At 35.9% G+C, this 24,482-nt stretch overlaps 1 protein-coding gene across 1 annotated transcript in view; it reads left to right on the forward strand.

Moving 5' to 3' along the window:
- The first annotated feature begins 214 nt into the window (after positions 1 to 214).
- LOC123313104 (alpha-1,3-mannosyl-glycoprotein 4-beta-N-acetylglucosaminyltransferase B) overlaps positions 215 to 24,482 on the forward strand; it is a 174,188-nt gene continuing 149,920 nt past the window's right edge. Inside the window, exon 1 of the mRNA XM_044897834.1 lies at positions 215 to 512. Coding sequence (XP_044753769.1) covers positions 401 to 512 — 112 coding nt within the window. The 5' untranslated portion in view covers positions 215 to 400. The remainder of the gene's footprint in view (positions 513 to 24,482) is intronic.

Below are 24,482 nucleotides of genomic sequence, written 5' to 3' on the forward strand. Positions count from 1 at the left end.
GCAAATATCAATGAACCCATCAGAAGAACCGACAGAAGGAGGCGAGCAGCCGATTTCCCAACCACGTGGTCGACGATCAACACTGAAAGACCGGTTGATCGATAGGATGGGATGCGCGGGAATACGATTCTCGTGCGTATGAGGCGGGGTTCGTGAACAATCGGCCATCCTCGTGACCGCGTGCTAAATGGGGACCTTACATAAGGCTGCAACCGTTCTTTGGTTATGTTTAGTTCGGTCTGTCCAAACGTACGCACGTAAGTCGGACTGTTGCAATGACAGGAGCATAACGTAATCTTATCGTAAGAGCGAATGTTTGTTTTGATTTGACATAATTGCCGTGGTAACCGCTTATTTTGTGAGGTTAGGCCTGTGATGTGTTGGTGCTTTTTCGTGGGACATGGCAGTGGTTAACTTAGCCATGTCCCCCTTGAGGAGAAGGAACTGCTTCTTGGTGTTAGCATTCGTTGTTTTCATCCCTTTTTGCGTCTTCGTGCTGTTTTCTGTACCAGGTAATGGACTTTTCGATGAGAAAATTTTGTAAATAGTCTTCACTCCGTTCTATATTGAGAAGTTGGTTCCAAAGATTCGCACGTGGGTATAAATAAACATTGGAAGACGTTAACCTTATTCTGTATCACTTTACAGTTTAATCTTCGAAGCACTGATGAATTTGTTAAAAGCTCCCAATTGATTTTCCAATAAAGGTTATAAATCAACACGTGTTTTCCTAGATTCATTATTATTTCCATATGTTCTTCCAATTTGAAGAATTGAACATATGCTGGTGTATAGTGTTACTACAAATGACTCATATCATCTTGTGTGGTCGTTGGCAAGTGAGGAAAAGTGGTAACACTTGTTTGGATGAAGCGAATCGAACATGGAAGGTCCAAGAAATCGGAAGATAGAAGAGCAAAATGGGAAAAATTATAAAGGGAGATATTTATTGAATATGCGGAGCCTATTGAACGCCAATCCATCAGGAAAATGGGTGCCAGACCACATAATACCTTGGGTATTTGAATATCAACTGTGGATATGTTGAAAGGAAGATGCTGCTAAGTTGATTTTGATTTGTTCCTGTATCCTCAATACTGAATCCTTGGACTCAAACACGTAAAACCTCGCGTAAAATGTAAAGCAAGCTTACATATAACGCTTGTGGAATTTTCAGTAGAGTTTAAGACGTTTTGAGGGACATGACAAATTTTTACGTCCATGGTCAAAGTAGTTGAAACGAGAGTTGAAACTACTAAAGTATCATCCAATGAAGATCTTGAATGCTCGAAGATTGAATTGGTTACTTAGTTGGTAACAGAAGAATAAAACATGAGAAAAATCTGACTTTCAAAACCATTTGAGTTGAATATATGTGTAGTTCAGTATACTTCTAGAAAAATATCCTGTTCATTTCAATTTTGGACGATATCACTCAAGGCACAAAATTGCTGTGAAACTGTATAGTAGTGTTAAACTGCTCAACAAGTGGTTGACATCATATCCAACAAGATAAGAAGATGGCATCTAGTGGAAAACTCAATTGGCCTTGAAGTATTGACAGTGTAAAAATTGATTATCTTCTGGTACATCTCTAGAGAAAGCACCATAGTGATGTGCATGGAACAACAACATTTCATTGGTTCATGCTGCAGTAAGCATCCATTTACCAGGAAAAATTAGAGCTCTTGATTATTCTTCATCAAGTGCAGTAAAAGATGAAACCAACGCAGAGAAAAAAGACTTCTATGCTTGAAACATCATAACGAAATTCGGCATATTCAATGTCCATGATAAATTCGGGAATTACTCTTGAAATGAATTGGATAACTAATAGGAAATTTAAAATAGAAACACAATCACACACAAAAACAGTTGAAGAAATGAATACCTATATTTTCTTTTCGTTATGGAGGTATCTATAGCAGAAAATCTTTGTATTTGTTCATTTGAAAAGATGAAGAAAAAACGATCGAAGAAATGGCATCTTCAATCAGGAAAATGTACGCCAGACATATTGCCTGGAAATCTATCCTTCGTATTTTTCTCTCAAAAGAAATTATGACCCAACTAATGAGAAGCTAACCCTTATTTACATCGAATGTTTTCTTCCGAATGGATGAAAAAAAAATGAGGTAGCTTGATTATTACAATTTTCTGTATTTTCCAGATACCCATACATGAAAGCAAGAAACAATATCTTTGGTACTGGCAGAAACCGAGAATGAATACTGCTACTACGCTACCATATTCATATACATCTGTTAGAATGTGTTTTTCACGGGCTCAAAAAGTTTTCCCAATTATATAACTCCCTTGTGTCAACAAATGATGAGTGGTTTCCTTCACGCCAACTGTCAGTTCAATAAAACGATATATTTGTATCATTCCATAAATAAACCATTAGAATACAACACATTTCACGCTACACGCCGAAGCTCATATTCCTGAAATACACTTCAACTACAGAAAAGTTGACAGCTTTATATATGGCAAACTTCCGCTACTTTGTAGATCCAGTTCATTATACCTCGTGGATATGAAGAGAAGAATAAGAGAAAGCATTAAATCTGGAATGAATCCCGATTCGTGGTAGTGGTTGAATATAAATAGAACATTTCAGAATGAATCACCTAGATTGGGGTCTGAAGAGGTCCCACGAACCTCAGTTTGCCACAATGTGAGCACGAAAATTAAGCCGGTATAAGAAATGCAAGTGGCGTCTAGAATATCAGCTTAATTTATCAACCAGAATTATTCTGTCCAGTGCGTATAATCCGAAAGTTTTGGTAGTGACAAAACTCATGTAATGAAGCAGGTCGTAGAAATAAAATGTCATCATCACCAGTCATGTCATTTTTGTTTTGGCTTCGCCAAATATCTTTGAAAGTTGACTTTCGATTAGGTATTTATCGAGATCAAACATTAAGCAAATCGACACTTAATCACCCAATTAAGAATGTTATGAAGAGATATCATGTGTAAACTTGTTTAGAATTGGATTTCGATCCAGTTATGAGAGAGAATACTGATTGAATTAGCTAAACGCAAAATCAAAACAAATGGTGAAAACTGGCCAGATGATTTAATGTAAGGGTGTATTCCTCGGTGTATTCAGAACCCTATCAATTAAGAAGTTTGATTAGGAGAAAAGCTGTAAAATGCAGAGACTTATTTACAAAGAATTCTGTTGCCTCGTTTGATGCAATTGGTAGATGATAAATATATTCACCTGATGGGCAATGAAGATTGTTTAAAAAATTAAACAAGTTGCTTGTGACACTGGTCAGACAGAGTTTCTTACCGAAAAAAAATATCTGATATAATAGGCTGTAAGTAGAAGGAAGCCGACGATGCAGATAAATAATAATTATTATCATTTGGAGTGGAGGTCATGTTTGTGGCAGTTCATTGTGTAAGCTCCAGCGAAGGTTGACATCGTTAAAATGTTACAGTATATTATTCGATTAAAAACGACGCTATCTAGATAATTGGATCATTATTGCCAATAATGAACTGTTTGAAATTCGATATAGAAGAACATCGGGTTGCAGAAGCGTTAATTCAGTGAAAAAGTCCATATTATCAAAATCTTTTATGTCACTCGATATGGTTATTAGTTCGATGTTGTCATCATAATTTATCGTATGATGAAAACGTCAGAAATTGCATTAAAAAATCTGTTATTTTTGCTTAGCTGCGTGCATGAGGTAAAAACTCACTGTACTAATTTTTAAGACAATATCTAGGATTTGGAGAGATAGGTAACCATCAGAAAGTATAACTTGGTTCTAGAACCATTCTACATTAGGAAAGAAATATACTTTATTCATTTCATCTGGCAACTAAACGTATCTAATAATAGAAATAAGGTCAGTTCTAATTTTTCAACAATGTAGAAAACGAGCTATAAAAGTAGCATTCAATATTAATTTATGTAAATAAGTTTCATGTAGTTTTGATTCATTCGCATGTTTGTTTCCCTACTTACAGTGGAAAATATTTCATATTTGCGTGAAAAATTATAAACTCAAACAAGTGTATTGCATACTTTATGTCCGGCGATATATGTGACAAACGTTTGTCAACCTCAATACGGGTTTTCCAAGAACTGCTCTAATTAAAAAAAATTCCCTTTGTTAACGTGTTTTTACCAGCTCGAGCTCTTCCTTTTTCTCCATTGATTTTGACAATGAGTGTAAAAATTGAGGAATAATGAACAACGAAAAGCTATGCTCCAGGAAATATTCTCTTTGAGCCGAGATGAAATGAAGGCAGTTACAAAATCTGATTATGAGCAGACAGAAAGTTTCTCACAGTTGTTTTTGGGAACAACACTTTTGTAATGGAAGCTGATTCAGAATTCACTTGGTTTATGTATATTTCTAGCCCTTCTGACATCGAAAATAAGTGTTTCCATGTTGATTGAGGTCGAAGTTTGAATCGATTTTTGTCTTGACCTACATGGTCTATTTCGTTGCCTACAAGGAAAGTGGGAGACTCTTTATTTTCATGTTCAGTGCCATCTTGAATTGTGATCTCAGAGTAAGCCGAAGGCAGTTGGCCGAGGATCACCGCAATCAGACAGTTGAAGATTGGACCAACCAAAAATCGTTCTTCTTGCTGCAGCTACTGGTCAAAATTTCATGTTAACTGACGGAAATGCCTCTCTTTGAAATTCAAATCTAGAATGTCCCATAAGTTTAGCGGGAAAAAGTTGTAGCTTTGGCCTTCAAGCCATTGAAATGTTTCATTCGACCCCATTTCTTTATTTTGTTGGATCTTCGTTAAAGGAATCGATTTGATGGTATCTATGGAGGTGAAATTCAACATCATCATCATCATTGATATATCCCGTGACCAAGAATAAATCTGCAAAAAGACTCAAAAACAATAATATCGGTGTGGTCAAACCTATAATTTCTTAGGGCTACTTGCGACTGTGTGCCCTCCTGTGACTGAAGAGATCCAACCGTGACCTACAGATCCTTCCACACTCCGGGCAAGGATAGTCACCAACCTGATCTGGCCGCCGCTGTATTCTTCTCGAGTCTCCATTATAACTGTTGACCAAAGACCTCCACTGTGATCTGTCTAACGCTAGTTGTTCTCCGTTATGATTGGCATTAACTGATTAAGGATTGATGCAGTATACCCTTAATATACTGACCTCCTGGTTTCCGAGCTCCCTCTGTGAATTCGCCATACAGAGTTATTTTGGGGAGTCTTGTGTTTTGCATCCTCAGGATGTGGCCGCTCCATCTGAGTCGAGCCCTCGTTACTTGAGTCTCAATTTTAATACCACTTGCGCTTTGCGAGACTTCTGCATTTGAAACTTTATGAAACCATCTGATGTGCATTATTTGTCAAAGATGACGTTGTTGCGTTTGTTCAAGCTGTTTAATATGTCGACTGTAGGGCGTCCAGCTTTCGCTTCCGTGAAGAAGCGTTGGGGGAACCACTGCTTTGTAAACAGCTGTCTTGGTCTTCAGATTGAGGTCGTGATTTTGAAACACTCTGTTCTTTAGCTTCCAGAATGCCCGTGATGCCGAATTGATATTGTTGTTTATTTTCGAGTCCAGGTTAGCCCTAGTATTTATGAAGCTTCCCAAGTATTTGAACTGTTCGACCTGTTCTCGAGTTTCATCCTCCAGGCCGATATCTGTGTGAAGGCTTTCTGGCGGACTTACCAGGATTTTGGTTTTGACAATATTGAGTCTAAGGCCTAAAGCTTCGTATATATTGTTATAGGTGTCCAACATTGTCTGTGAATCCTCTGAGTTGCCAGCGATAAGTGCGCAGTCATCTGCATAGTGAAGTTCCGTGATAAACTTTGTACGGGTTTTTGCTCTGAGGCGCTTCAGGTTAAACAGGCCTCCATCAAATATGAATCTTATTCCTGCAACTCTTGCAGGCATGCCCTTTCAGCAAATATCGAGACAGCTATGGCGAAAATATGGAACAGTAAAGGCGCTTACACGCAGCCTTGTTTTATTCCAAAATTGGATAAGAAATGGTCGGTTGTAAAACCATTGTGCTCTATTCTAGCGGTGTTGTTGGTATGGAGGCTTTTACATACTGCTAAGTATTTTTCGGGTACTCCAAGGCGTCCCATGATTTTCCGTAGCGCTCTTCGATTCACCAAGTCGAAGGCCTTGCTATAGTATTCAAAACTGAATGAAGATAGCAGTTTCCCAGACGTCGGTCGGACTATTTCTTTCATTTTTTAAGATCTACACGAACCAATTCCGCGAACTTTCGCAACTTGTGCTCGATCACAAAGGTTCATTATTGGAAATAATAAACCAAAAGTATTCACCTCAACTTTCCGTTCTGTGGAAACTTTCGATCGAGGACTCCAATAAAACCCCCCTTCGAAGTTTTCAATGGAGCCACTTCAAAGACACGAAAAATCCCGGGACATCGATGGGAAACATGATTGATTAAAATTCCTGGTCAGAAAGTTACTACCGAAGTTAAATTAGTTATACGTCGTCGAGTAGACAGACAATCCTTCGAAGGCGGACGAAAAAATGTCGTTACTGCCTCGTCCCATCAATCTTGTCGTCGATAAAGCTCACGATGCACGCGCACGTGTCCTCCACCCTTAACCGGGTCGTCAGGACATGGAATTCAATTTGATCTGACGGAAGAAAACGTTTTTCTGATTTTCGACATTCGAGAGAACGTGGAGAACACATTCTTGGACTGGTATTGGGTATTGTCCCGTAATGCTGTAAATTCTTCAGATGCCCCACGCTCTTTGCCCTTCCGGTTCCGTTTACGTCAAAGGAAGCGGCGCATTCCGTCGCAATATTTGATGAATTCACATTTACATCTTCATCGTTTTTCGCATGAGTCGCCTCGTTGCCGGGTACTGGAGAAATTATTTCATGGGTTCAATTCGCCGGCTTTTTGATCTGATCCAAAAGGATGTTACGGTTGGAGAATCTGATGCGGCAACGTATTTTCGATGCTGGGACTTCGGGAGTAGGTATAAGATGATAATTCTAGGATTTGTAGGGTGCAACTATCCCAGAATTTTTTTCCCGAACATGAAGATCCAATCAAGCTAAAACCTATTACTTTATACGGAATGGGGATTAAGTCGAGCGTTATGGAAATTTGGTAGATAGAAAGAAAAAAGTTGTATGTGAATTGCCCTTTCATCGCTGGGGTAAGCTTCTGCAAGGGGTCCAAAACGTTGAAATAAATAGTCACATGCACTAAACTATTTGAACCATGGACTTCACTGTGGACTTGCATTCATGATTGTTCTTTCTCTTTGGCATGTTCAGGGTGGTTGACAATGAAGTCACCGAGGAAGTCACGCATTTGCGAGACATACAACCTTTGATAGGAAAGCCATTGAGTGCTCTGATCCTCTGCTTAATATTCCTTACCTATATCATTAAGTTTTCCCCGAAATAAGCCTAATCCTCCTAAATTTTTCCATCATACCAAAGAAAAAATAACAACTCTATAACATTTTTTCGGATTAACAGATTCTAGAGAAACAAATCAGTACTGGTGAATCTTAGACTCTACATGGAACAATCATTTTGTAGGCTATAGGTAGCACGTTTTGTCGTTTTCGAAGTTACTACTTCTTTGTAATGGTGGGACCAAAGATAATATAGTATAAAGATAAGAAACGTTTTATCTGTTTTATAATTGAGAGGCGCGAAATTCAAATTCCTTTCCTTGTATTGAATTTTAATAACGACTTTGTTGAGATCAGAAAACAAACATCCTGAGCGACAAAATAAATGTATGGTTTTTTTCTTGGTGACCAGGATGTAAGCTATCATTTGTTTCATTTACAAAAATTTAAAATTATGGACAACGAATAGAGCTTTGACTAAGACATAATGGTATATGCTATACGTCAAAGGTGTTATTTCCGTTCAATACGTTGTTTTGAATTCATTAACTTAACTTAACTTAACTGGATATATTGAAGGAGTAGCAATTACGAATCTTTGAATGGACGTATAGAAGTAATAAATTTCCCGTAATGGGCCTTTCATGCAAGGAATTCTTCCTGCATACAACAATTAACGTGGATGAACAGTTCTCAATTGACCTGCAGTCAAATGTTCACTGCACATGGTGTAGTCAGTAGACAGATAAGACAGATAATGCACATCAGATGGTTCTACAAAGTTTCGAATGCAGAAGTCTTGCAGCGCGCGAGTTGTACAACAATTGAGACTCAAGTAACGAGGGCCCGACTCAGATGGAGCGGCCACATTCTGAGGATGCAAGACACAAGACTCTCCAAAACAGCTGGGTATGGCGAATTCACAGAGGGAGCCCGAAAACCAGGAGGCCAGTATAAGCGGTTCAAGGATATACTACATCAATCCCTGAAATCCGTTAATGCCAATCATAACTGGAACAACTAGCGACAGGTCACAGTGGAGATCTTTGGTACACAGTTTTAATGGAGACTCGAGAAGGATACAGTGGCGGCCAGATCTGGTTGGTGACTATCCATGCCCAGAGTGTGGAAGGATCTGAAGGTCACGGTTGAGTCTCTTCTGTCACAGGAGGGCACACAGTCGCAATTAGCCTAAAGAAATTACAAGTCTGTTCGCACCTGTATTTTTTTCTTTTCTTATTTGTTTTTTTGTAGATTTATTTCCGGTAACGGCATACAGCAATGAATGAATGAATGAGTCAGTAGTGTTTGCAGGCCTTTACTCCCTGAAAATTTTATACACATCGGAGCACTGAAAATAAAAAGCAAGGAATGACCGAGTCACATGTTACCAGTTTTAATACTTACATTTCCATTTTCCTTAATGGAGTAAAAAACTTAATTTCGGAAAATCCATTTCATTCGATCCACAATTCTGCACCATGCAATAAATTTCGAACGATATTCACAGGTTTCCACCAAGAAATTAGACAAAAAAATAATCAACAACTAGAACGAGCTAGATAAACACGAGAATCAAAATATTCAAAACCTCTTCGATGAAAATGGCCATCTGAAATCTGAAATTTCATATGTTTCTGCAAATGGTCTTCGAATTGATATTTTGACCAGTCTCAAGGTCTTAGAAACACATTACAAACACAGATGGCGCTCACTTCACTTTATTCGCTTCACTTCGTATCTTTCTACCCTATAATCTTTTGTGACAAGACAATCAGCTTCGTTTGGACTTTCAGGGCCCACTTGGATGTCAATATTGAATGGACTATATATTTTTACCGTGGCATTAATTCCAGGGAATGACATTTGATTCAAATCTGTTGTGAATCTTTCGCTATTGTAAATAAATTTGAAAAAGAAAATACTTAATGCTTGTAGAAGAGTTAATGAATGAAAATTATGTAAATAGCAGCTTGCAAATTGCCATCAATCGAAAACCCCAAAGAAAGGATTTCCCTAGGTGGAGTCTATGGAAAATTTAAACTTGATCAACTCCTCCTAGAAGCGATCAAATCGCTCATGTAAGAATATTTACCACTACTGATTGTTTCTGCAGAATCCGAAAAAAACTATTTTGAAGACAGAGAAAAACCACTTTTATGATGAAAATTTAAATTTTTTAATCAATTTCCCTCGCAATTTCCTGTAAGATAAGTTTATCTCCTATCGCAAAAAAAACCTGAGGGTATAAATAATATTATGCAAATGGTGTAAGCACTTCATACCCTCTCATCAGAAGTTTTAAGCCTCGTAAATTCCGGACATTGTGCTCAAAAACGGTTGATCGTATGAAAAATTGCTTCGGTCAAAACATGATGTGCGATGTCTCGAAAAACTGATCCAATTTTTCTTTATCAACCAATTCATATACCTACCTACTACTGTATATTCATTCAAATCTGAATATTATTCGAAAATTTGTAGTGAAATATCCCCAATCAGTCCAACCGAATATTTCCAACCAAATGATATTTTCTATAACGTCAGAGTTTCTCTATTTGCCCTGAAAATGCTTTGTATTCTTCTTGAGCAACGTAATTTTTCACGGACGAAAAAGATAAAATGTGCAAGTATATTTTTAATGTATAATAATCTTTCTTGATTCCGGTAATGCAATTTTCATGTTCGACTTGAACGATTGGTGTGTATTGATTTCCGAGGAAAATAATAACTTCTCATTACATGCCTGTCTGATACAGGATTTTCCATTTAGATTTTTAAGTTTAAATTATAGGAGGAACTCGTTTTTTTGTGTAAAATTGAATTTTTTTGTTACATTCAATAGAGGAAGTTTTGCCATTGATAATGAAGAAAAACATTAGCTAAATGACCTCCACGGCTATGTTCGCAATCTCATGTTCTTTGTATTGAATTTTTCATTATTTAATTACGCACATTTGATGATCTATTACTACGTGAAGCTTTTATTTGAGTTCTCGAATAGACTCAGCATTAACTTTCTCTTCAACTTATCCCCCAAATAATTCAAATCCACACACAGTTCTCCTTTTTTGTTGTTTTTTTTTTTTCATAATGGGTAAATTTAGAGTTTTAATATTTCGAAAATGATTTTTTGCACGTTCAAGTTAACAATGATTGATATGCTGAGGTTTTAATTCCTAATTTTCTATTATTTGATATTATTTCCGAGCTATAGATATAGCTTTCAAAATCGGCACACGACTCCTCTTATCTAGAAATATCACATCGCAATAAATATATCCTGTGGGATCAACCGGACTAGTTCTAATTTTATCAGTCTTGCGAATGAACATCGGCAACTGTGAAGAATCAGGGTTATAATTAGGCTCCTTCGAACCGACATTTCGAGGTTGCCCTATTTGTGGTAGGCCACCGTGGAAAGGGGGCTTAAGAACCTACCCGAACACTCTTGGATGATAACAGGTGTCCTCTCACAGTAATGGGGCAGATTTTCACCACTTTTTGGGTCGAATCCAAGCGATATTTGGCTCTGAAGAAGGGCAGGAAGCGGACGAAAAAAAACTTGGGATTGAATTCAGCGATGAAATATAAAACTGTGAAGTAATGACAACTATACCTACGTCATTGTAGAGTGTAGGATGCGAGGAATGTAGGTAGATGGAGGGACCGAAATCTGAAAGAAAAAGACGACAGAAAATCTAACTGAATAACTCAACAGATCTTATTTAGCTTGGGAATTACTACAATTTTATGAGCTATTGTTGCTGATGTTTGTGAGGAGCCAAATATCTTTCAGATTGCGTAGTTTGAGTATCTCGTAAATTAAGAGGAAATCCAGATGGTAGATGTAACGTACTCTCGAGTTATTTGATAAACTCGACAGAAAAGCGAACAATAAATTTGAACGGTCTCGAAGGTTATTTCCTTTCTTTCGCCCAACGGTAAATACCCTGAGCACTCTATTTTACATAGATATTGAATTTCAGGACCAGATGGGACCAGCAAACATTCCGTTCAAACAATAACATTCCCACTGTGTTAATTCGATTAACGCGTTTTGAAAAAAAAAGGGAAATATATTTCAAGCCTAATAACTGAGTGATAAAAAGGATATCCAGAAAAAATTTCCGATTTCCAGGAAACTATAAAATATGCAAATCTGCTAACGAAGATTCAGAATAAAATTAAACCCTTCATTTCCATTGAACATATTCTCAAGATGATCTGTAACATCCTGTATATAGATGAATAATATGTTTTTATTATTCTACGGAAGATGGTAACTGCTTAATTATATATTGATGTGTAGAAAGTGAAAATTCCCTTTCACTTAAGTCTACCATCAATAAAATTATTATGGATATAAATATTGCTGAGGGAAGTAAATTGTTAGTTGAGTTGCATGTTACAATTTGCGAAATATCCATTTTGGATTCACTCCGGAAATGAGCTCTTTCATACCATCGATCAATTCGATATTTATATGTTGTCCAGCTAGGTGTCCTCAAAAACGTTACTCAAATAGTTAATTTTTTTTATATTTCTTATTCGTTGTCCATTTTGTTGCTGATATCATGTTTTTTGAAATTTGTTCTGAATATTGAACGAGAAATTTACTATGGTATCTCTATAATAAAAAAGGGTTGACAAAATAACCATCAATATTCAAATCATCTTCTGCGAAAAAGGTCTATCCAAGTAAGGGTTACCCGAGGGGTTACCATTCAAAAAACTTAACTACCTACTCTAAAGTCGAAAAGGATGCATGACAAATTCGTCAATCATACATGAAAAGTATGGTTAATTTGTAATAAAATTGACATCTTCTAGCATTTTTCTACAAGATTGTAAATATTGAAGATATGAATGTTGTGCATTGATTTTTAAACAATTGGTTTATATGAAAGATAATTTTTATGCCTGAGAATGAACAAAAATCTCGATGAGTCAATAGATTTGTAGTCAATTTTTCTTTTTCTTTGTAATCTAGTCAAGTGAAACGTTTGATATTTCTATTCTACATAAGAAATTTAAACAGTCTGGAATTTTGTGAGAATGAATGTTTCAGTAATTATTAATTTGGATAAAAATTCCATTCTGTCCAAGAGAATTTTGAATTATTAACATATAATAGTGACTAAGACTGTATATTGAATTGAAGAAAAATCATCATTGGTGGACTCTACCTTAATCAATATTGAATAAATTTTCATATTCACAATCACAACAATGTTTGCAATTTTGACTTTTCAAAAATTCAACCTAAGGAATGTCTGGCTAGAAGCATTACAGAATAATTATGAATATTTCAAGATAAACAACTAGTCGCAAAGTGCAATTTGGTCTTGCATTAGTAAATTCACAGATAAAAATAATTATACAGGTGGTGAATGAATAGTTGCAAAAACATTGGTTATTCCTCGTCAAAAAAATTTTTAAGCATCCTTCTATTAGATGCAGCTCCCTAAAATGGCACCAGAAAAGCAATTTTAATTTTTTCCTAGAATCCAGAAAACTGACAGAAATGAAATTGAGCAAATAATGGGAACAATAAAAAAAACTGGTGGTGTTCCCCTATAAATGTACGGGATTCAAAAAGACACCCTCAAAATTTGTTTCCCAAGAAACATTTTTCCCTGTTTATATTATACAACAGAAAAATTTATTTTTTTATTTGAATAGGCAATTTCTTGTTAAGAGTTACGATTTTTAGGAAAAACATAATAAAATCAACAGGTACTTAGCGTTGGAAGGTTAAAATTATCTTCGTACTTGAATTGCTAACCTTATGGGGGAAAAAAAGCAAACAAGCTCGCTGCCATAGAATGTTTGCTCAATTTATTTGCTGTCACTTTTCTGGTTTCTGAGAGAAAAATCAAAAATTGCTTTTTCAGGTGCCATTTTTTGGAGAAAATTTATATAAAACATTCATACTTTATTATAAATTAGCTGACCCGGCAAACCTAGTTTTGCCATTTAAATTATTTCTAGGGTAGATAATAATAACTAACTCATCGTGATTGCTCGATTGGTCTTAAGAAAAAGGAATGCCTTTTTTTCTGTTCTGTACAATTTTTTTTGGGAATATTTTGTTATATAAACCTTGCCCTAACAATAATAAATACAACAAAAAAAGAATTGTCCAATTTGGTGCGATCGTTTGAACAATAAAGCATTTTGAAGTAAACCATAGATCCTCTTTTATTAATATAGATGGGATCAGCCCTTGAATGTGTTCGTAACTATTCATTTATAACTTATATATTTTATTGTTGAAATATTTTAACATGAACATAAAAAAAATTCGGTAATCCACAAGGTATAAATTGTCCACTTGCTATTGGTCCAACAAGAATAAGAACGATTTGATGAAGGTCAAACTGAACGGTTTGTCACAGCCATAAAAGTAAACCCACCAGATGATTCCATTGTAATAGAAGAATGCTGTTACAGTTAAGAGGTGACAACAATGATATAACTGCTTTTATAATGGACACTCATGAGTAGATTCAGTGGCTTCGCATCTTCACTGTCGAATATAGAAAGTATGTATGGACTCAAGGAGATATACATGTAAGAATTTTTCGGATAATACAAATACCCGAGGTCCGGGAAGTTTAACTTCGGTATTATTCTTGATAACCTGTTATCAGTTGTCGTACAGGGCTTATTACTAGGTACTGCGTTTTCAATTAAATCCAGCTTTATGATTTTCATTCCCAGTTTTCCTGCTGATAGTGAGCAGTTTCAATTAGGTATATCGATCTAACTATTTAAACCAAAATTCTTCAATTTCCTTATTCTTTTCAGATCCAAAGTAAGGATTTCCTTCGATAAAATTTCTGATAATTATTGGCCCTTATCTGACTGTTGGTATATAAATTGTGATCAGTAGCGGTTGGCTTATCGATTTCATTTTGGATTTTGGCCCATTGATTTCAACAAAAATATTAAGCACCACGTCATATAACAGCTTTGATATTCATAATGAAATAGTAAAAAAATCATTTTTGTTCAAGTGATACATTGTAATAGGTATGTTTAAATGTGTGAATATTCACAAATATGCTAGCAAATATGGCACTGATTTCAACATTGATTCCTCTTATCCATAATGTTGACAGTGAAGAATTTTGAGACATAGGCATCATTTATGTATCTATAATAATAAAATGGAAATATACTTTGAAATAACGAATCTATATTTGTACTCAATTAAGGAAGTCTTAATATAATTGTCGTTATAGGGAAATTTAACAGGATGGAGTTATGCCCCTGCAAATTAAGGGTAATGTAAATTCAGAACAGCATATTTTTCGGCCACTTCCCTGTGAAGATGTTATTCTTCGAACTGTACCTACAATCGCACAAACTTGCAGAATGATAAATTACCGACTGACAGTTACTGCCTTCTCAAAACTGGCACAGAAGTAAGATCATGAATAATGGAATTATTATTCTCCTCAACAGTATAAACCTGCTGAACCACCATCCAAATGGTGAATGACGCATATAAACATGCCATGCATTCACATTGGGATTATGTCATTGTTACAACAGACAAATCTACACTTGTCCGAGGTCATATTAATTTTAAGTTCCTATTTATTTTCTTATCCTTGGTGACACAAGCCTTTGATTGATGACCATTTGACATATATTTTGATGATATGTGTAATCAGTTTTTGTACTCTTGAATGAACTACTTGAAGTTGAATTGAAGAGTGACTGAAAGGTGACTCGGTATCGATTATTTTTCTTTTATTTTTTAATTTTGCAACTTATCATGTATACTAGGATACTCCATTCACAATTATTTTAGCAGCCGGTTGGCCATAAAATAATTTTTTCAAGTTTTTGTAACTAGAAGGGGGTAAGGTTGGCACTCATGGAATGTCGTTAATGTCATAACGCCGTTGCTCGCGCCGTTGCCACAACTAATACCAATTTTTATTACGAAAATGCCGAAAGTGATTAGAAAAAAGAGACAGGGTTTCAGGAAGTGCTATTTAGAATTCAGGTCCGCTCATTTCAAATAGTTATATCCTGATATTCTAAAATCCACAATACGTCAGACGGCAGCGAACATATTATTCAATAAAAGAGAATTTATAAAATGTTTCATCTGAATCTAAACGACTCATATTTCAGCTGATTATTTCCGCAATCAGAAAGATTTTTAATGAAGAGGATGACAAAGAATTTCCTTCTATTGGGAGACCCAAAAAAGTGGTGGCATTTGAGAATTTTATGTTTCAGTGAATTAATGCTAAAAGTTTACCTACTACAGGATTTTCGATGAATGTCATCGTAGAATAAGTTTCCGAAAATTTATTTTTCTATTTTTCATTTGACTTGTTCTATACATTGTAAATGTCTTAAGGTACCAATAAATACCTAATTATTATTATTACATCAATGTATTGAGATAAACAGCCACAAGTACGCGCCAGTTGTCCTGTTAATTGATTATTCATGTGAAATTTTTGTTCAAAGGTGAAGTTCATCTTGACTTGAAACTTCCTTTAATTCCTTTTACTTATATTGATGCAAGATGATTTTGAATATTTTTGAAATCTACAACTGATGTAACGTATTCAAACTTTAGCCAAAGAAGATAACGAACATTAACTCTCCTCACGCTAGTGCATATTATATTATACTGATCTCTTGTATTTTCCATGCAAATAACTGGATTTGTTATGCCTTCAATCAGTTTGTATGAACTTCAATCTCGACTTCAATTATGTTCGTCACATATTTTCCGAAGAGATTCGACATTTTGATAAAATACGTAATAACAGAAACTTTTACGTATAACGGGCAACATAGCGTTGATTTAAAACCCAAAAATGTTTTGACAAGCTTCATAACCCCACATTTTCGTACTATACAGAGTGAAAGTTGTCAAATTTCCATGGCCAACCGAGTGCTAAAATAAAAGTGAGTGGAGTATATAAGTATTTGATATGTTTGTTATGCACATTCTACTAGCAGTGAAGGGTAGTTTTATAACTGGCAAACCTAACTTATTGTGTAAGAAATGAATATTGTATTGCTGAGGATGGTTAAAACCGAGGTTAAAACAGAAACAGAGGCTAGATCGAATCGATTAGTTTAGCTCTGACGATGAAATCTCTTGGATTAAAAACCATCACAATAACATATTCACACCAACCTGTAACATAGAGAGAAGCTTGTAGGATGTAACTGAAGATTATTACTATTTTTGAAATCTAAAACAATTGAACTTTATCATATTTTTAGCCTTGAAAAAGGAACAAGTCGTTTCGAAACGTCGGCGTTGTATTGAGGAACAATAAATAAAATTAGTCCAAGAATCCCAATATTCTTTCATTTCATCTAACTAAATGGACGATAACCTAAGAACAACTTATCATATTTATTCGCTTATTAATAACTTAGTTGGTTTGCGTTCATTGACACCTCAATAATACATTTTCATAAAAACATCGAAAACTATGGTACATTAAATTTGTTGTCTATAACTGTACATTTTTTGAAAAAAATTGATCGATAGAGAAAATAGAAGAATGTATTTCGCAGTATGCCCGGCTTTTATCTACATTGCATTGAAAAAGAGCAAGAAAAATGTAGTGTTCGTTGATATCGACAGGTATATCCAATTTCTTTTCATATTTCCCAACCACAATAACTACGTTTCGGTTTGGAATGGACAAACAAATCACATTGGGAACGATTCAATAAAATAAGCCATCTCATTTTCCATTGGCAATTTAATGATATGTTACAATATTCAACCGCACGTAACGGGGATTTTCTTTTTTTATACGCAACACTTTGCTACGATACTGAATGGAATCGATATACATACTACTATATCTACATGATATCAACATGAGAACGTGTGGTTATAAAAATTCATTTCCGAGTAGAATATGTAAATTTGAAAGTGGACGTAAGGTTTTTGTGAATACTGCTGTAGAGCTTCTCTTACCATTTTGTGATTATCTCTCACAGATTCACCAAAAAATTTCAAAATTACTATTTCCGTTCCCGGTTGCACAAAGCTTGTTTGTGAAGATGATCGAATGTTGGTGTGATGACAACTGGGTAAACGGTATAATAACCATTTCATGACACCAACAACTCTTTTCACACAGACATTTGTTTTAATGGGCGCACAGATCTTACTATCCTCTTAAACGCTACCAGGACAGCGATTAGATATCGTGTTTTTATTGTAGAACGTATTATTGTTCCCTTTGCGACAATTTTATGTTACCATTTCAAGCAGATTGACCGTATCTAAGACAACCTAACCTAACTTATTATATATTATTATTATATGTATTAGTTTATATGGTGTATACCGGAAAATAATAATGATAATCAGCATTGCCAAGGCTGCCACCCTAGCACCAAAACTCGATTTCGAAAATCTCGATTTTTTGGGTCAAAAATGAGCAAGGGGTTAGACCCCCCAAAAATGACCTCTTTGCTACTCTGTCTGAAAAGCAGGATGTTCTATTACTGTCCTAGGATATGGAGTGCATCGAAGTTGAATTGAAGATTCTAGAAAACCAAACAGAGGATGATTCAATAGCGATTTGCGCTCCAGAGAGCTCCTCGAAGTCAACTCGAAAATGAAAATTGCAAAAACAAAAAAAATTATTTCCTCCTAAATTGGGCCAGATATTTGAAATTTTGGTTAGAAAATATAGGTTTTCGAACACGCTGAATATATTGCGAGCAATTCGAAAGCCTATCTCCTTTCATTTAGATTTTCATCTTGGAAAGGGCATTTTTCAAAAATTGCAAATTTCACTTGAGAATTCGTCAAGAACGAACGGTTGAGCTGAGATGGATGAAATCTTGAGATTTATCACAAGGAGAGTTGCTCTTTCCGAATATGTACAACATTTGGATCTGCGATGATTTTCCTGCAAGATACGCGACAAAAAAAAGATGGGGTCAGTTGAAACTTCCTCAAGACCGAACGGTTGCGCCAGGGTGGAAGAAATGTCAGATATATCACTAGAAAGGTTGCTCTTTTAGAGTTTGTATCACGTTTGAATCTACCATGATTTTTCTGCTAGATACCACCTAACTCGAGTTGAAAAATTAAAAATTTGATTTTCTGGTTAACAGTGTTAGATATCCGACAGGTTGGTTATCAAATATAGGTTATTGAGCACGCTAAATCTATTGCTAGCAATTTCGAAAGTGTATTTCTATAAGCTTAGATTTTCATCTTGGAAATGGCATTTTTGAAAAATTGCAAATTGCAATCTGCAATATCTCCTGTTATGTTCGTCTGATCGCATTGGGTTTTCCGGTTATTGTATACAGGGTGAGTCAAAAATGTGTAACGAGCTTTCTAAGGGTGATAGTACATTAAAAAATAAGTATAGTTTGATAAATAAACTCATGACCCAAATTGCATATTAAAGAAGATATATCCTTCCAGAGTCGATAAAATGAAAAAAATTTGTCCGCATAATTTCTAAACAGTGAATGCCACTAGATTGAAATTTCGTGCATAAATGTATGTTGTTAAAGTACATTTTATACTTATCCCAAAAAAAAACATACAATATCAGGAATAGAGAAGTGCGATAGAAAAATGTATTTCAACAACATTCATTTATGGGCGAAATTTCAATCTGATTTTATCAAAATTGGATATAATATCTCCCTTAATATGCATTTTGGGCTCGGTACATATTTTTGACTCATCCTTTATAGTTTTCTTGAATTCAGTTCAAATTTTCCATTGTTTTCATATGGAGATGCATTTTGGGAAATTGAGTTCTTTATCTCCAGTAAAAAAGGAGCTTTCGATGGTCATAAAATAGTGTTAGTGCAATTCAGATTCCACTTGATGATAATATTGACATTCGTTTCAAGAATTTTATATCGATAGAATAGATAGAAATATTCTTGGTAGACAGAATAAGAGATCATTTTTTTTAACAACTTTTGTTGGAGCAATTCATTCCAAATGCGAGTGGCAAGGAGAAATATCCACCTCATTTACCCCTTAAATTTATTCAGTCGTCCTTAAATCACTGAATTCTTAAAATTTGCATTAATTAATCTTCTTCTTTCACTGTGTGAAAAATTCAAGCTCTCATCTTAAACCTTCGACGCTGAAACTCCATCTTACGTAGGTTCTCTGCTCGTTGTTTCCTTCGCATAATTCTTCACTACCTTATTTATGCCCATGCATCTCTCTGTCCCTACAAATTACCCGAAAATCACCTGATGCATTATTGAAGCTTGCTGAAGCGATAATTCAGCGTTGAGAACTAATAAAATTGAACGTTCTGGTGCCGGGATAAATTTATTTCCGGTTCATTAAACCCTCAGCCGGCATCATATAATTTTCCGCGAGTAAAACGAATCCCTTGTAAGGGCATAATAAATCTGGCTGTAGTCGAATGTGCAAGTCAGCAGAATAAAATACTTTCGAGTGGTTTATTCTGAAGATTTGCTCGGGGGAGGGGGGAGGGGTTACAAAACGGAAAGGGTGGTTTTCTTTGTTCGAATCGGTGGGTGGGCTCATTCGTTTCTGTCTGATAATACAATCAAGATATATCGGCGAAACTAATCTTTTCTGTCGAGTTATAAGTGGTTCATATTTTTTGTTGAAAATTTCCTCTTGCTCTGTTTCAGCTTAATGAATGAATACCTGGAAAATCGACTTGATTGATGAGGCTTTGGTATTCAAACAGAGAAATGCTGGAAATTTTCAATATTCTTATGACAATCATTCATTAACTGAATGTCTATTTCGAGTTGTAAAAAAATGGAGGACATGATTAGATCCTAGAGACTTTGATTTCACTCACTCACAGTACAATATGAGGTTGATATACACTGCGCAAAAAAATTAACTCACATTCTGAAAATCTCAATTTTAATGAAAGTTAACTCTATTTTGACTTTATAACTTATTTTTTATGTTCTCTCGGGAAGGTTTTGAACAAAACAAGACACATTAAATGGAAGTATTATAAAATTCACGATTCCACCGAATCTCATGCTAAAGAAGAGAAATGAACAATTTTCAAAATAATGAAATGCTGATAAGTGATTCAATACTTGGTATTTCCACCCCTTGCGCTAATTACAGCTCGGCAACGACGGTTCATACTCAAAATGAGTGATCTTAAAATGCTCTGCTCTAATCCTTCCTAGATTTCTCCGACTTGGATTCCTAAGTCATTAAGAGTAGCTGGATGATTTTCTGAACTTGTCAGCCTTCTATTGAGATTGCCCCAAACCTGCTCAATCGGATTGAGATCTGGACTTCTTGCTGGCCATTCCATGCGAGAGACTTCAACCTCTCCAAGGTACTCCTGAATGATGCGCGCACGATGGGGTCTGGCATTATCAATGTATGGGGCAAATGGAACTACATGCTCTTCAAGAATGTTCCTTATATACTTATCAGCACTCATAGCTCCATTATCAACGACCACTAGGTCTGTGCGAGCAGTCAAAGATATTCCACCCCATACCATAATCGATCCTCCCCCGAAACCAGTAGTATTCAGGAAATTGCACTGAGCATATCTTTCATGTGGACGTCTGTATACAAGGGAACGTCGATCACAATGGTAGTGGCAGAATCTAGACTCATCTGTGAAGAGAACTCTTTCCCAATCGGCCTCTTCCCAATGGATATGCTCTCTCGCAAAATACAAACGCGCCCTTCGATGGGCTGGGGTAAGAGCTGGGCCTCTTGCCGCGACACGAGGCCTTAAATCATATTCTCTGAGGCGATTTCTTATTGTCTGAGTGCTAATTTGCACCTCATAAGTTTGCTCAAGCTGAATTTGAAGGAGGCGAGCGGTTGCAAACCGTTGTCTCGACGAAGAAACTTTCAAGTAACGTTCTTGAATGGCAGTTGTTACCCGTGGTCTACCCTGTCCTGGTCTTCGGACATTCATACCTGTCTCCCTGAATCGCTGCAACATTCAGGACACACTTGTATGGGAAACTCCAAACCTTTCTGCAATTCTTGTGTATGTCCACCCTTCTTCTCGCAAAACTACCGCTTGGGCACATTCCTCTTGGGTCAAATTGCGTGTTTCGCATAGCGATCGAGTGTAGAAAATCAAACGAAAGAAAAACTATTGATCACTAGAATTGATCGAGAACAACTGATTTTAGAATGGAGCCAATACATTCAAAATCTGATAATATCATCTTTTTATATTCCTGCTGGGAAAAAACATCTGTATTGAAGAAAACCGTTGAAAGTGAATAACATATGCATGCATAATTCTGATAAAAATAATTATCATTGAGAACACCTTCAGTTGTAGAATAAATTTGAGATTTCCATAATATGCGTTGATTTTTTTGCGCAGTGTATATTATATATTTCATAATATTCGAAGGCCAAGGCTGTTTATTCTCTAACGAATCCTATAGCTTCCAATCAGCTAGATAGGAGTATTAAAGGTCTATCTGAGCGAGCAGGCAAAAATTATGCTTTTGTAATCTTCAATAAACGAACAAAGATTTCGATGAAGACTAGGTGAATGGATATGGACATATAAGGTCCTTTCGTTTGCATAAAAAGTGTAGAACTTTTCTACACTCGATTTGATTTACACCAGTATAGAGGAAGTGTAGTTTATCTATACATATTCAAAAAGAGATGTAGATAAACCACACCATCTCTACACTAGTGTAAATTCGTTCATCAAATGAATACTAAAATCGAGTGTAGAAAAGTGCTACACTTTTTATGCAAACGAAAGAACCTATGTTTTCAGAAGCTCTATGTAGATATATCATATATAGTTCAAAATCAAGAGAAATGTGAAACGTCTATTTCTATAAAAGCCTCTATGTGGATTTCTTGAGAGTTTTCATAATCTATGTATTTCATGTTTCCACTATTTGGAAAAATGGAAGAATGAACTCATCAGTCGAAGGTTCATCCTGGTTTGGTGCTTCAAAGCTTGAGCTATTCGATCTATACCGTTTCTTCTGAATGTCGTCGAAGTTCACGTCGAGTAAAAATTGTTTTTCTCCTATCTATTTGAACCTCACGCATCTAGTGGGGAATTTAATAATTTACTCATGTTGCATGCTGAGTGCATACATATGCTTATACGAGATTTTCTGGATAGCTTGAGGAAGCAGATCATTGTTTGAATAAGATGCAGAATTTGCATGAGCGAAATCATTCAAATCGCCCATGATAACAAAGTTTCCGCTCTGTCTGCTGAGTTAACGTAGTCATTTCCCATCTCAGTGAATATGCATATCAATTCTCTTGATAACCGAGTGTTCTCATATTCATCATGGGGATAATTTGTTATTCGTATAATATGTTTGGAATATGTACATAATTATGGACGAATTATCATAAAGAAACACTACGATTTTATTTACATGTTTCAAGGTTTGAATCGATCAATCTACCAGTTTTTATGCATTAATTAGATGTTCGGAATAACTATATTCAAGAGTCGCAGAAAACGAAAGCATTGGATCGATGTGAGGAAGGTGCAGGCTTACTTGTGATGTCATTACAGGATAGGTCCTTCTGGGTGAGCTAGTCCTGTTTGAGTTGGAATACCATAATAATATTTGAACACTAGATTCTTGAGCAATTAGCCCTGAAAAATTATAAGTCTGTTTGCACTTTTTTTCTTTTCTTTTCTTTTTTTTCCTTTTTTGGTCTTGTTGTAGATCCATTTCCGGCAACGGGATACTGCAATGATGATGATGAATGAGATTCTTGAGGTCAAAAAAACACTGTTTTCTTTCATCATTTCCTTCGAATCGGCTCGGTTTAAACACAAACGGTATTATCGAATGAAATCAATATAGTCATTTATTTGATGAGTCTTGTTTGAACACAATATATCACCCACGTCTTCCAGGTTTTTCATTATGACCATTACGTACCATAAAAATACCAAAAAGTCTAAGAACCCAATTCTTGAAACTAAGTTGGACGCTATCTAATGAATATTTCAACATTTTGTAAAATGAAAGTGTAATATTTTCTCGTATAATACACCATTTTCGAGTAATTTGATGTTGACTCTGTTCAAAAAATACATAGATGTATAGTGTCACAGATTTGGCTAGTTATTTTGAGGGTAATTGAAGGTAATATATACGAAGCTTTAGGCCTTAGACTCAATATCGACAAAACGAAAATCCTGGTAAGTCCACCAGAAAGCCTTCAAACACATATCAGCCTGGAGAATGAAACTCTAGAACAGATCGAGCCGTTCAAATACTTGGGAAGTTTCATAAATACTAGGCCTAACCTAGACATGGAAATACACAACCGTTTCAACTCGGTATCACCAGTATTCTGAAAGCTAAAGCTCAGAGTGTTTCAAAATCATGACCTCAATCTGAAGACCAAGACAGCTGTTTACAAAGCAGTCGTCCTTCCAACGCTTCTTTACGGAAACGAAAGCTGGATGCCCTACAGGCGACATGTTAAACAGCTTGATCAAACGCAACAACGTCATCTAAGACAGATAATGCACATTAGATGGTTCCACAAAGTCTCAAATGCAGAAGTCTTGCAGCGCGCGAGTTGTATAAAAATTGGGACTCAAGTAATGAGGGCCCGACTCAGATGGAGCGGCCACATTCTGAGGATGCAAGACACAAGACTCCCCGAAATAGCTTTCTATGACGAATTGACAGAGGGAGCCCGGAAACCAGGAGGCCAGTATAAGCAGTTTAAGGATGCACTACATCAATCCCTAAAATCAGTTAATGCCAATCATAACTGGGAACAACTAGAGTTAGACAGGTCACAGTGGATGTCTATGGTGCACAGTTATAATGGAGACTCGAAAAGAATACGGCGGTAAAAACTGGTTTATGACTATCCATGCCCGGAGTGTGGAGGGATCTGTAGGTCACGGTTGGGTCTCACCAGTCACAGGAAGACACACTGTCGCAATTAGTCCTAAGCAATTATAAGTCTGTTCTTTTTTTATGTCTTTTTGTAGATTTATTCCTGGTAACGGTATACAGCAATGAATGAATGAATGAAATCGGAAAACATGGTATAGGAAAAAGTGTTTCTTTGGACCTCAAGAAGCTACCATTGAAA

Source organism: Coccinella septempunctata, chromosome 1 (genome assembly GCF_907165205.1).
Source record: "Coccinella septempunctata chromosome 1, icCocSept1.1, whole genome shotgun sequence".
NCBI lineage: Eukaryota > Metazoa > Arthropoda > Insecta > Coleoptera > Coccinellidae > Coccinella > Coccinella septempunctata.